Source organism: Leuciscus leuciscus, assembly GCF_965113295.1.
Source record: "Leuciscus leuciscus genome assembly, chromosome: 20".
NCBI lineage: Eukaryota > Metazoa > Chordata > Actinopteri > Cypriniformes > Leuciscidae > Leuciscus > Leuciscus leuciscus.
Window position 1 is genome coordinate 6,485,094 of NC_138744.1, and position 14,947 is coordinate 6,500,040.

Consider the following 14,947-nt stretch of genomic DNA (forward strand, 5'->3'; position numbering starts at 1 on the left):
CCTCCAAAGAGCGGCTCTCCTAGATCCCCCCCTACACTTGAATGTGGATGGAACAATCCTCATTGCAGGGTGTGGATCCAGTGCCGGCCAGAGAGGCTCGACAACAAGGAATAATAACGGGCAAGCAGCGAGTATGACTTGAGACTGGGTGGAAAAGAACGACTTTATACAGGGAAAACAAATATCAAGGAGAAGCTTTAAAACGAAAGGAGCGTTACTAACGGTTGAGGGTTGATATCCAAAAGCGGGAGTTATACGAGGGCACATTAATCTGTGAACGCGCACGCGGAAGACCAACTACACTGCACGGAATTGCGATCGCGGTGACAGCTCAGGATGGAAGTAACGTCAATTTTTTTGCCAGCTGATGTTCTTCACGAAAACGCTTGACGACGCTTTGAATTCTATTTTATGGTCGACGGAAAGTTGAAAATTGTCAGTCGCGAACTTAACGGTGATCTGTTGTTCTTTGAGGCGACTTGACAGCGCACGGTTGGACAACAACGCGAGCACCCACCATTATAACCCTAACTTTTGAGTGAATTGTCACTGCTTGAACTGGACGTTTGGATTGTTTGGACTTATTTCTGGATATCTTTTCCATTTTATTTTTAAATGCCAAGCACATTCGCGCAACCGAAACGTTTCGCAGAACTGAAGAGGTTGTGCGATGGGAATCGCAGTCTCTGTGTTAACGTTACCTGTCTATTCGTTTGACGTTCGCGCTCTATAATTGAGACTAAATTCTATTCTCACCCACATTGTATTGTGAAAAAGTATCATAGTGAAATCGGCAAGTTTTTATTCCCTTCTCCTGTAGTTGTACATTTTTGTGCCTGTAACTTGCACTTCAGCACTTTTGACTCGTTGTAGTTATTTGTGCTTGCACGTGTTTGTTTTGATCCTGCAGCCCACGAAAACATTTATCACAAGCTATAGATTGTTGTCACCCATGTCTTGAGCTCCTGGCACCCTCCTCCCCTTTTTTTCTTTTTGACTTGCCAGCTAATAAGGTCGCTGGTACACCTGCAGACTTTGCCAGTTGCATTCAAGGGGGAAGGGTAACTATTTTTTCCCCATAAGAAAGTCACTGACACCTTACCTGGAGCTGCATTTTTTTTTGCTCATCAGGATTTCAGGATTAAGATTGTAACTGAGGAAAGTGGCAACACAACCATTGTTGCCAAACGCACCTGCCTTTTTTGACTAAAATAAGCTACTGTAGGATACCTAGACAGAATATAAGAAACGCCTGCTATTTTTAGCAAGAGTGATGGGGTAAATGGTGTTGAAAATTGAGACCCCCACCCACACCCTTAAGGCTACCAACACTTCCAGGTTTAGCTCTGGTTTCCTTGTCAGCTGCTGAATTTTCTGGATTGGAAAATTGAAGTGGGGGGTCCTGTCTCAACAAGGATCTCAATCTTATCCCACTCTTTTGAACCGTTTCTCCAAAAGTTATTGATATTTTATCAAATGGAATCCACTCCATATTGTGGGACAATGAATCTAGATACAGTACAAGTAAATCAAACTTTAGAAACCAAATAAGCTCATCCCCATATAAACAGAGAAATATATCTATATGTGTGTGTGTTGCAGATTATATATATATATATAGCTCTATAAAGTATACAAGACATACATAGTTTGAATATGTATATTTTTATGCCAAAAGTGAGCATTGTTGCCTGAAACCCAATCCATTGCCTTAGAATATTATAGTAATAAAGGGAATAGCAAGGACAGAAATGAAACGGTGTTTGAAATAACTAAATGGTGCCTTTTTCGTTCATCAGTTTCTTCTGTCTGTCACTTCAGGATTTCGCAAGTAATTAAAAGATATTTTTGTGCGTAAATTTAAATCCTAATCTCTATAACTTGCCTTTACGGTTCAAACTTGAGTTTAGTTACCATTGGATGTACCCTACTGGATTATTTTCTGAAGTTATAGGCATGTGCGAAGGATTATTCTATACTTGATGTCAGCGACTTTTTCAGTACTTTTTGGGATCCCCAACCAACTTGATTAGAGTCATTCTTTGGATATCACGGGCCAACGCATAAGCATTTCAGATGGTGATCACTTCGTCTGTGGAGGAGAAGCCGCAGCCTTCTAACAGAATGGTCGCAAACTTGCCGACCGAATCCTGGATTGGCAGCCCAGATCAGAATCGCTTCTTACCCCAATCACACCTACTACGGAAGCCGGCAAGAAGTTAGTAAAACCTCTCTTTGTACCTATAAAAATAAAGTTACGCGAGACAGTGGCCTTAAAATTTGACCATGCATGAATGTTGGGAAATCTGTGTCCGATACATTATTTCTTTCTATAGCAATCATTTTCTTTGGAAGTAATTAAAAAGAAAAAGGTGTTCAGTCAGGTCAGTTCTATTGGTTAAGGAATTCACATCCAATTCTTTGTCAAACATTGGTTTCTGTTGAAGTTCTTATTTACCTTTGGCCAATAGTAAACATTAGAAATCCTGATGGCTTTAACAGTCATCAACACCAAAAACTGCGTGGAATGTTGAGGGAAAAGCAAGGGAATTGGGATGATAACAGGGCTTTGGAATTTGAGGAAGTACAATAGCTTTTGGATGAGTATTGAGAATGCAAATACAGTTTGGTCAATGCATTGTCTCATACATTGGTAATCCGCAACCTTGCTTTTTGTCAGTGTTTTTTCTGTGAAAGCAGATCAACCATGGCACGATGTACATAATTGTGAATGTTTACCTATTAAAAATCAGTCAAATGCTTTGTTTATAAATGAATATTGGGTTATTCAAGATAGAAAAAGGGCCCACCCAGGGCCATTTCCCTTTTAGACAGAACAGACATTAATTACTCAAATATTTCACACACTTTCAGATACCCCTAAAGAACTTCACTCCTTTTCCCATCATTGTCTTAACATAACTTGTTCAAACAATCATGGGAATTGGCACATTCTCGAACGGTTTCAGTGGCTGCTTGATCTTTGCGTCACTTCTGCGCGGTAATTTGTGCTGTGTGCTATGGGAGCTCTACGTGCGGTGTGAGCTCACAGTGATCGCTCTGTTGCTGGGAATCTTAGAGCTGCAGCAGAATGCTGCTCTGTAGACCAGCATGTACTGTATTGTGCACAATGGACGTCACAAAACAGCTTTTCTTGGTTTGTTAGCCATATTTTAAGACTTTATGATGAAGACAAGTTGTGATGACACTAAAAAATGGTTGTTGTCATGGCAGATTATTTTAGATTTTTGCTTTTATTGCACTGGTGGTATAGGTTTGCTGTCCTGTGAATTTTTGTCTAGTTTTTTACATAGATTTACAGAACTATGTCAAAGGCCATTGTTGCTTTTGATGATTTTGTAGAATGAGGGCTTAAATATTGTCCAGTAGATTATTTTGGCCACAGGAAACGAGGAAAGCAACAACAAAAACCATAAAGAAAATAAAAGACCCTATTATATAAGTGACAATTGGTTGATAAAACTAGCTTGCAGGGGGTATAGTTCTTACGATTTTTGGGGCAGTAGAAAAGTTGATGAAGTGCAGTGATGGCCAGCTCATTGTTTGAGCTGTACATTATATACCAATGTACAGTGGCAATTGGTTTGTTAGACATAGGCTTGTTTAGTCCAACCTTCATTATTTGCAGTCTCTCTCACATTCTCTGTCAGTTCAGGATTGGAATTAAAGGACTCAATTATCCGTCAAGCATTTAGCTGCTTAAAGCAGTTACGATATAATTGCTTAATTGGCCCATTTCAAGAAAGTTTCCAAACAAGTAATCTACAGCCACTGCAAAGTACTAACCCCACACCACACAAATCTGGATTTAGCTTCAAACTCCAATGTCCATTTTAACTTCGGCCATGAAGAGAATGTCATGAAGCATCCTTGGTAATTTGACATCTTTTGGGTCTTGTTGTGACCTAATGACCTGGTTTGTGCTATTTAACAAAACAAGACCATGAAGTCCAAAAGTTTCCAATGAATATGCATATACACACTTGTTGCACTGCAATCTTGAAAGAGTCTTGTAGACTGTCAGGCATTTTGCTGTCTGTGCATCGCATCTGCTGCCTGTTGATATTTTGCTGACCTCAATTCATAACCTAAACCTCCCTCCAAATGGACGATTGCTCATGATTGTTAATAGACTGGTTAAAATATTTGGGATGAGAAGTTACAGAATCATTGTTTGAATATGTCTAGAATGTTTTTGCATTTTCTGCCTTAAATTTTTATTTTTATCTGTGTATCCAGCTGACTTTTCTCCTGTTGCTATTTCTGTCACCCCACCCCAGTCTGGCGTGTCAAGCACTATGTGTATAACTGCCTTTCAGAAGCCTGAGTAACTCTTTTAAAGATAGATATAACTGCAAGTAACCTATTGGGTGCAGGGAAAGCTGCAGGAATACTTTTGATCTGTGGATCCACCTGTACGAGACAAAGAAAAGAGCTGATAGGGCCCCTGAAGACATCATATCAGCCAAGAATCACAGCCCCGAATCAAGGTGCATGGAGTTTGGACTGTGAAAGACAGAAAGACAGTCACAGCGTTCATACAAACAACCCGTCCACTCCTTGCCCTTTGCCCCTTTCCCTCACGCTGCCTTTCATGTTTGTTTGCCTGCCGATTTTCAGTTTAAAGGTGAAATGTACCATTTTGCCATGTAAAATCCAGAATCGTGTGGTTAAATATAAAGTTTGCTTTCCCACACAGAATATAGGCTGTTTTGGTTGATATATCATACATTTAGGCCACATCCACACGAAGCCAGAGCTTTCCCTATCCGATATTTTTTTTTACCGTTCAAAAAAAAAATTCCGTAAACACGGCGTCGTCTCAAGAAATATCTGCGTACACACGAAACCACTGAAACCGACTCAAAACGATGTAGTATACATGCCAGACCAGTATGTGGCGCTGTAATTCTGCCTCAGACATACACTAAAAACGGAGAAGAAGACTTGGAGCTCGCGCATAAACCTTGCGCGCTGTATACAACAATAATATTAGGCACAGCAGCTTCTTTTTTTCTTTTTTCTTTTTTAATCAAGAACTTTGTTGAACAATATGAAAAACCATAAATGTAGTTGCTGTGACTTAACGGTGTCTGACTAGTTGACACTTGGTGTGATGACATCATCGTTTCGCAAAATATACGGATTGGCCGTACACACGAAAACGCAAGGGCGGCGTTTTCAGATTTATCCACCTTGGGACCCGGTTTCAAAAAATAGCGGTTTCAGTCTCCGAAAACGCCGGATCCGTGTGGACGAAACGCCAATACGATAAAAAATGTATACGTATACAGCGAAACGCGTCTCCGTGTGGACAGGGCCTTATATACAAAAAAGTTAAGGTTTTGACTTAACTTGAAGCATTGGCTATACAGATGCTTGAAATGTGTCCAGTTTTATGGATGTTTTATCATTCAGTGTTTAGGCATATGTAAAGGTTAAAAGCTAAATTGATCTCTTTTGGTTCTAACAGTATGTATCTGGTGATGATGACATCTAGATGTTTGGCTGTTGATTCAGATAAGTTAAGTTCTCGAAGCATTGAAAGCCGTTTAATTTGCTTTGCACCACAAACTTACTGGATTTTTTTTCACAATCACAAATAATTCTGTTTTCCTCAACGATCCAATTAGTCTCGTCTCTTAAACTCACCTATGATAGTGCACGAGCCATTGTGGAAAAATGTCTGCCTATAGTTGTCATCTTTGCATGCCGATAAAATCTGTTGTTTCACATATTCAGAGGAAAAAGTGACAAATGCCCTTCATGCTCATTGGCTCTCCAACTCCCCACCTCCTGCTGGATTAGTGGTGGGCCTGAATCAGAACAAAAACATGTTATTGTTCACCAGATGCATACACAGTGTACCTGCAAGAGCAGAGCAGCGATCCTACCCCATCCATCCAACATCTCACTGATACCCCCCCCAGCTCAACTCCGCCACGGAGAGCACAGCAAACAACACTGAAGTCATTTCTCCTCATCATTCTCCCAATATCCCCTTTTCTGTCACTCACAGACACTTTTAAGTATTCACATTTTTTCGTTTTGTCGTTCTGTCTGTATTGTTGTCTCCTGACTCACTCTCACATCATCCTTTCTGTGCTCTTTCCAAGAAAGAAAGTAAACAATGTGAATATGCCTGCACTCCTCGCTCCGTGTCAACATCCACCTCCACTGGAGCAAGTGGCTCTTTACTCAAGGGGCGCTTGATTAGTGGTGGTCACTTTAGATTAGCCAGTCTGGTGTTAACGTTAGCTCGCAGTCGCCTTGAGCTGTGAAGGTGCAGTCTCACCGAGAGATCAGCACGTAAGCTCCTTAGGGTCCCGCTGCTCGTGTTTAAAACTCAAGGATAAAGAGGGGTGGAGATTCAGCATTGTGCATAACAGCACTCAGCATGCATCTGTTTACAACAAGCGGGCTTAAACTCATTGGTGATGGCATAGAAATGGTAACAATTTTAAATGGTGATTTGACCAATATATTGGCTTTTTTTATTATTCATTTTAATATTTAGGCCATTTTCAAATCACATTCAATAACCGCATTTGCTTGGCCATAAACATTTGCAAAATCTTCTGTCAGCCAAATGTTTTTGGGCAACACTTCACAGTAAGATCTCATTTATTAACATTAGTTATCATGAACTAACAATAAACAATACTTACACAGCATTTAATAATGTTTGTTAATTTCAACATTTGATAATACAGTTTAAAATCAAAATATGTATTTGTTAACATTACTGTGAACTAATAGTATTTTTATTCAGAACATTAACAAAGATTAAATGCTGTAAACATTCAAACATGTTCATTGTTAGTTATTGTTAACTAATGTAGTGCTAATGCATCAACCAATGTTAACATCCATATCAGCATTTGATAACAATGTTCAGACCGCAATGTGCTTGTTTTAGTGTTGGCGGTTTCTGTGAACGTTTATTATGCATTTATAGCTAATGATGTATTTTGAGTTGGGGGATTCATTTTATTTCATTTTTAATGCACTTAGTGACCTCTCAATTTGCCAGTGTCACTGTATGAGGCGTCCACCCAGATGGCTTTTTTTATTAATAGTGTGGAGTCTGACTCAGCTATGGAGGCCTGACTGTTAAAAGTTCTCCGTGGTACTGTTTGGGCTTTGGTCGCCAAGGAAAGGTTGGACGGGGTTATATCGCATAACACAGGTGCTGAACTTAGTGGAAAGGTTGTAAGTTTTGCAGAAGCCTCTCTGAGGATGGTGTCCTCTTGCAAATGAGTGAGTTCTGAGAATCAAAAGTGGAGATGACCGGTGGGAGATTCTGGGAGGTGGTGGCACAAGCTCACTCAGTTCTTAAATAAATAATCTTTCTTAAAATTTTAATTTGGTAAGCCGCAAGTATAACTCCCCGATGCTAGTTTGGTGATCAATGCATGTGTGCTCCTTCCTATCTTTAAATGCACATATGAAGGAGATTACAAACTATCCTGTTGCATGTTGGGAGATTCAGTAATGTTCATGTCTTCATTCTCTAATTCTTTCTGGTTCTGTAGGAGATCTTTGTTCGTACCTGCTCACAACTACCCGTGCTATTGTTGGGCAGAGTTGAATCCTGAAGTCCTCCAGTGTTTGGCATGACATCCATGTGAGCTGCCATCTGCGGGCACGCACACGCACTTTGGATAGTGGGGATGATGTGACGCACACATCCTTGCCTAATTCACCTCTATGTACTGTATGTCTTCAATGTCTCTTTTTCCGACACATGGTCTGGTGTTCTGTGCTCAAGCAACACCAACTTGTCGCTTCATAATAAGGTCAAGTTTTAGTTTTTATGATGCATTGGAATTACGGAGCCCCTCAAGTCGCTCTTTAGGGACACATTGTTGCTGTTTAACTTGTTTTTCTCATGCTTTTTCCCATTTTTTTCAAAGTGGGGCAAAAAGCTAAAGAAGTTGTGGATAGTACCCAGACTTTCCTCACGGTCCTCTTTTCCCTTCATGCCTATCATGGTGTGTCCAACTTTGGCTCGGTAGCACCAGCGTTCCCATTACCCTAACAGGGAATAAGATAGGGGGTCAGTACGGACATGGGAAGGGTGAGGTGGGAGTGATGGGGAGGGCTGTTCAGCTGTTCGCATGCACACACAACCATCCTCTTCCTGTGCCTTAGAGACAGGGAGTAGGCTGGTCTGTTGCCATGGTGACACTGTGATTGGCAGCTGGCAGCTGTGTTTGGTCAGCTGTGGGGATGTGGAGTGAGTTGGTTAGTGGGGGAGTCTTTGCATGGTTAATTGCAGCGGATGATTACTTCATCCACCACCTGATATATTTAACTACTGCGATGTGACACTTGTGTATGTGACAATAAATTCTACCCAGGCACCTGTGTGTCTATAGAGGAGCATGTGCCTCTGTTATATTTTATTAATATTCGTTCCCATCGGGGGCAACATTTATGCAAGCGCTACAGCCAGATCAGCGTAGATTGAAAGCGAGAAGGGGGCGGGGGGGAAGAAGAGAGGTAACAGGCAGGGAAAGGGAGGGCGAGAGCGGCATTGTGGGAAGGGTTGCTGATACAGCACAAGCTACCAGGTTTATTTATAGAGACCTCGCCGCCCAGCCCTTGGATACCAGCAGCCAATCAGGAGGGAGAGAGGGAGGGGGCCTCTGCCAATCAGAGCGGAGGAAGGGGGGTGTCACACTCAGGAAGTTCTCAATGTGTTCATTTCAGCATTTAAAGGCACAGTGTGACATTTTTCCTGGTGCTCAGCAGATCACGCTCTTTTAGTCATTGTTTCACTCTGAAAAAATGAGGCCAAGGAAATAAATTGAAATTAGAACATGTTTCTTCAGGGCATTATGAAAGTGATTTTACTCATTAGAAATGAAATTGTGTGGGATTTTGTTGATTCTAAGTGCAGTGCACAAAGTCATGTTTTCTTAAAACATTATGCCTTTTTAACTGAGCTGTCTTGTCATTTGCAACAGGGTCCATATAGAAAGAAACCAGTTGGAGATACTCCTACATATGTATATCCAGACAGGCTTCCTGTCAGTGAGTCGGTACTGGGACTCCTCCTATGGGCATGTTACAGCAATGCTTGCCGTCACTCCCTGGGATTGATGGTGGTCAGATGTGTCGTTTTGCACTTTGTTTAAGCTACGGCCATTGATCGCCCAGCCATTTCAAGTTGTAATGTGTCATTGATAAATTTCACCCCCATTACTCCTCACCTGTCAGCCCCTGAAAGCAGCAATAAAAGCATTCACTGTGGAATATCTCATCCATTTCATATCCCCTCGTTAGACGTTTAATTCCCTGCTTCCGCACTCAGCAATCTTACTTAATTACTGTACTCTCGGCACATTCTCGCCTCTTTCCCGAGATGTCCAATACTTCCTTTGTACATTATGAATGTTCAATGTGCTAGTGGATTTTTGGGGGTAAAAAAAACTCGCATCCTGTAGTTAAAATTTCAGTCCATCAAATTTGGGACAGCATTAATTCTTTATAAGCCTGTAGTTTAGTGCTCTGTTAGTCCCTTGGTCTTTTGTACACATAACTAGCTCCAAAAACTTGAATGGCCTACATTGTAAAAGGTTTCATGTTTACATACAATTACAGTTTTTATGCTTGATGGTCTCAGATTTCTTGGTTAGGGGCTCTATACTAGTTTATAAGGGTTAATCTCACAAAACCGGTTAAGAATATGTCTAGGTCATAACCATTTAAAAACTGTTATTTGCATGTAAACAATTAAGCTTGTTTTTAAGATTAATACTTTTTTTTTTTTTTTTTTTTGGACAATGATATTATTTTCATGACAATTAAGCATATTTCCCCAAATGTTAATTTATTTAATGCAAACAACGCTCTGCTCTTGTTACTTTAATTGCTATATATATATATATATATATATATATATATAAGTGCAGTTTAGTTTTTGTGTAGAAAAATTACAGTTTTACACATTAGATTGGAAATTGTGCTTAATTATCATGAGAATAATGCTTAAAACAATGCTAAAAAGTAACTATGGACCTACGAAATATATATAAAAAAATGCATAATTTTTTTGGGGTGAAAAATGACATGCTTTTACAATGATTCACCTTTAATTTGAGGTCAGCACTACTCTAGCAAGGCAGCCTAATGTGCAGGCTGTATTTGAAAGTAATAGCTGCAGCATATTCTTGGCCAACGAGTGGCAGCACAGGACCATGGATAGCTCTGCTTGCCTCCCAGTCACTCCCATCATCCACTGAGATTTTGGTGTGCAATGTCATACGACCGTTTTTCTTTGTTCCACCGGTTTTGGCAGTGACACACTGTACAGTGATTTTCTGGCGTTTGCATATTGTCCGCCCGTAGCTGTTGGAAAAACACATGCTGCTTAGAAAGTTGAGAGAATTATTCTGATTTGGAAACCATTCTCAGGGCTTTGAAGGTGTATTGCAGAGTATTCCCACCTCCAATACACGCTTGTCATGCTGACCTGAGGAACGGTGCTGTAATCTCCCAGCCAAAATGAACTGGAGCTTCTTGAGAGGATAACCGATCATTCTTATCACTGTTCCATCCGATTGTTGGAGATTTCAAAGATCTCTGAAAATGCCTTCAGTTTGACTTCCAATATGGTGTGTGTGAGTCTGTGTTCATATTTCTACTTCCCCCTGCAGTGCAGTGTTTCTCCCCACACCCATGTCAGTATTTGCTTGGCTTGTGCGATGCACTTTAGCAATGTGTCTTCTGAAACCTCTCTCGTTTTTTCCCCCCTATTTCTCTATGAAGGTGGAAGCAGCTCAGGATGCAAGCCCCCCTCCTCTACCCTCTGCCAGCCTGCCGCCTTGGGCTTCTCCCCCGCTGAGCCAACCATGTCGAGCCAGCACAGCCACCCCTCCTTCAGTAACATCCACTCCATGGCCGACCAGCAGCAGGTACCAGAAACATGCTCCCTTGAAATTAAATGATATCATATGACCCGTATGTAAAGCATCACTCGCAAAGTTATTGTGTTGAGTAAAGATGTGTTTGTGACTTGTCCCTCATCATATTTTGTTTTAGAATTGCAATCGAATAAATAAAAAAAGAACAGTTACATGCTGATATATGCATATACTGTATTTAAATGATAAGAAAAGCCCTCAAATGAAGATAAAGACATTATTGTGTTTGACTTGTAAATCATAGCTATAGACATTACAAACAAAAGTGACTTTAGAAGTCATTATGTTGTTTTATTTCCTGTCACTGGCCTACGGTTCACATCTATATTATGCGGTTGAGGTTGAGTTTGTCTGTCTAAGGTAGACTAGTGGTTTGTTCATCATGTTTGTGTGTGTATATATATATAGAGAGAGAGAGTTTCCCTTCTTTTTTTCTGACTGTTGTCTTGGTGTCACTTTTTTTAGGTGCTGTCAGATATGACCATCCTGCAGAGGAGGATTCCACCGAGTTTTCGAGATCCTGCCAGCGCCCCGCTACGTAAACTCTCAGTCGATCTCATCAAGACATACAAGCACATCAATGAGGTGAATCCATCTCAGGCTTTTTCATATTTACACTTATGATTAGACCAACTGTACCAACCACCTAGTTATTAGTGAAGCAGCAATAGAGGTGCAAATATTAAATGTCTTTCTCGTTTTCCAGGTGTATTACACGAAGAAGAAACGGCGAGCCCAGCAGGTTCCGCCTGAGGACTCCAGCACCAAAAAAGAGCGCAAGGTGTACAACGACGGCTACGATGATGACAACTATGACTATATTGTGAAGAACGGGGAGAAGTGGCTGGACCGCTACGAGATCGACTCACTTATTGGCAAGGGCTCCTTCGGACAGGTAAGCACAACCCTGAAGATGGGAATAGATGTCAAAGCTAAAAGAATACAGGCATAAAATCAAACTAAAACAGCACTTGTGTTCAACAGGGTTTGTGACAAACTACAAACTAGCAAGTGATGTATTTTTTGTCTGCAAAATAACTTAATTTAATCCAAAAGGAAACTGAACACAGTCAGCATGAACATGATAATATTGTAAAACAATATCATTATTCTCATTATTTTATTTTGGTGGAAAACTGATGACAATTTGTACATAACCACAGTTTTTAATATCCTCCTGGTTCCAAATCTAGTGTATGTACACTTTTCTGTCTCAAAACAAAACAAAAAATGGTAATGTTTCGTTACATTAGATTTAAATAGAAAATAAAAAATGTTTAAAATAATGAAAATAAAGGAGTGCTTTGTGTTCTCAATTAAAGCATATTATAAGCAAACCGCACTACAGACTAGAATGGTCAAATAAATGACAAAATAAGGATTTGTTAAAGTAAATATGAAGAATTTGAACGTCTGTGTACAGAAACTCTGGTGCATTTTTTTAAATGTTAAATCGTATATGAAATATCGGTAACACTTTACAATAAGGTTCATTAGTTAACATTAGTTAATGTATTAACTAACATGAACTAACCATGAACAATCCATTTGTTACTGTATTTGTTCATCTTTGTTAAGGTTAGTTAATAAAAATAGAGCTGTTCATGTTAGTTCACGGTACATTAACTAATGTTAACAAGATTTTAATAAAGTATTAGTAAATGTTGAAATTAACATTAACAAAGATTAATAAATGCTGTATAAGTGCAGTTCATTATTAGTTCATGCTAACTAATGTAGTTAGCTTTATTTTAAAGTGTTACCGAAATATCTTATGTTGCTACTTAATTTTTCTGTTGTAAAACTAAAACTTTTTGCCAAGTGTGCGCTAATTTGCTCCTTTTTGTGTAGGTGGTTAAAGCCTATGACCACCATGAGCAGGAGTGGGTGGCCATCAAGATCATCAAGAACAAGAAAGCCTTCCTGAACCAGGCCCAGATTGAGCTGCGGCTTCTTGAGCTCATGAACAAACACGACACTGAGATGAAGTACTACATAGGTAAAAAAAAAAAACAGACGCTGTTCGCTCGTCTGTACACGTACAAGAATACGACAAGCAGCTGTTACTCTACATTTAGTCTTCCGTAGAAAAACCTTTGACCTAATGGCAAGAGAATTTCCTCCCACCCAAAAGCAATAAGTACTCAAGACTAAAAGTAGTTCATGAGACTATTTCATAGACGGAAAGCAAAGCATAATGGACAATCTGGATCTCATGGATATCTAGTTCCACTTGCTAAACCTTCTTTTAAACATACTTATTTCAGCTCTTTTTGTGATAACTTTGAGCCATTCTAATACATCTTTTCTTTCTCATATTTGTTTCCTCAGTTCACTTAAAGAGGCACTTCATGTTCCGTAACCACCTGTGCCTGGTGTTTGAGCTTCTCTCCTACAACCTGTACGACCTCCTGCGTAACACCAACTTCCGCGGCGTCTCGCTCAACCTGACACGCAAGTTTGCTCAGCAGCTGTGCACGGCGCTGCTCTTCCTGGCCACGCCCGAGCTCAGCATCATCCACTGCGACCTCAAGCCTGAGAACATCCTCCTTTGCAACCCCAAGCGCAGTGCCATCAAGATTGTGGACTTTGGCAGTTCCTGCCAGCTAGGACAGAGGGTGAGACAGCGTCTCAGGCCCATTTGCGTCACTGTTTGTTAACAACATGCTGATAAGGTCACACACAGTAGCAACTACAGTGAACTTGCATTTAAATAAACACAATGAATAGTGGAGACGTGCCGTGCGGAACTTTTAATGATAAGGGCATCTGTGAGAGATAAAAACGCGCAATGTTCTTAGTTGGTGGGATGTGCATTCAGAGCACATTCTAGAGGACTTTTCCACAGCTGAAATGGATTTGACTGCTTAAGATTCCTAGTGGCAGTGCTGCACCCTTCTTATCTTTCAGCTTCTGCTGCCCACTAGTGGAGAAAAGTGAAAATGTAATAGTTACTGTGTTTGTGCATGCCATTCATTTCTGTTTTCCTCCTCCCTTAGATTTACCAGTACATTCAGAGTCGGTTTTACCGCTCTCCTGAGGTGTTGCTGGGCATGCCGTATGACCTGGCTATAGACATGTGGTCCCTAGGCTGTATCCTGGTGGAGATGCACACGGGCGAACCGCTCTTCAGCGGCTCCAATGAGGTACGGCTCGGGGATTAGTCACACAATGACTGTGCAAAGCGTTTGTGACGTCTTTCTTTGACGCTCATCCTAAGACTTGACTTGTAAGAACCACTCTTGAGTAAACTTAAACAGGCATACAAACAGGATATAAGACAGATAAAAAAATAAATAAAAATAATTCCCAGGCTTGTCAACATTATGCATTATTAAAATATTATCATTATTTTAAAGACATTAAGACAGAGCAGATTACAGTTGCTACTGTAAATATTCAAAACAAGAGATGGCACTCGTCCCATCCCTGACTTATACAAATGAGTCCATCATTTTAAAACTGACACTGATGTGCTGCACTATGTAAAAAAATAATAATTTTCAGCTACTTAAAATGCACTGCAAGACACTGATAAATGCGATGTGACACCCAAAGACATTTGTCGGATGCATATGTACTGTATATAAACCAATGAAATAAAGTACAGTCGGAACCAATGTTGTTATAACCATTCAAAATAGTTTTCTGTAATTGAAATTAACCTGAAACAAAACATAAATAATTTGATTAAAAACTAAAGTTAGGAAATTAGAAATGTTGACTAGTTGACAAAGTGAAATTCATTTGTTGAAATACAAAAATTACCAAGACTAAAACTGATAACTGATTTAAAAATAAAAGCTAAATTGATTTTTTTTTAACTAATAAAAATTACAAAAGCACAAAATAAAATGACTGAAACTGAAATAAAAATGAATACTGAAAATATAAAAATAAAAGATAATTTAAAATATTGATAAATACTATGATATAAATAGTACTAATAATACTGGTCTGAACACAAGATCCTGTGTATACCCCCTGTAATCAAC

General features: G+C 39.8%; 1 protein-coding gene across 3 annotated transcripts in view; it reads left to right on the forward strand.

Annotated features, from left to right (window-relative positions):
* dyrk1b (dual-specificity tyrosine-(Y)-phosphorylation regulated kinase 1B) overlaps positions 1–14,947 on the forward strand; it is a 42,479-nt gene that overhangs the window by 19,975 nt on the left and 7,557 nt on the right. The window contains exons 1-7 of one of the 3 annotated variants that reach the window (XM_082148878.1): positions 66–2,218; positions 10,798–10,943; positions 11,418–11,537; positions 11,659–11,847; positions 12,804–12,951; positions 13,284–13,570; positions 13,952–14,098. In XM_082148878.1, coding sequence (XP_082005004.1) covers positions 2,077–2,218; positions 10,798–10,943; positions 11,418–11,537; positions 11,659–11,847; positions 12,804–12,951; positions 13,284–13,570; positions 13,952–14,098 — 1,179 coding nt within the window. In that variant the 5' untranslated portion in view covers positions 66–2,076. Of the gene's footprint in view, positions 1–65; positions 2,219–10,797; positions 10,944–11,417; positions 11,538–11,658; positions 11,848–12,803; positions 12,952–13,283; positions 13,571–13,951; positions 14,099–14,947 lie in introns of those variants that run through there. The other 2 variants (XM_082148879.1, XM_082148880.1) reach the window with 2 other exon arrangements.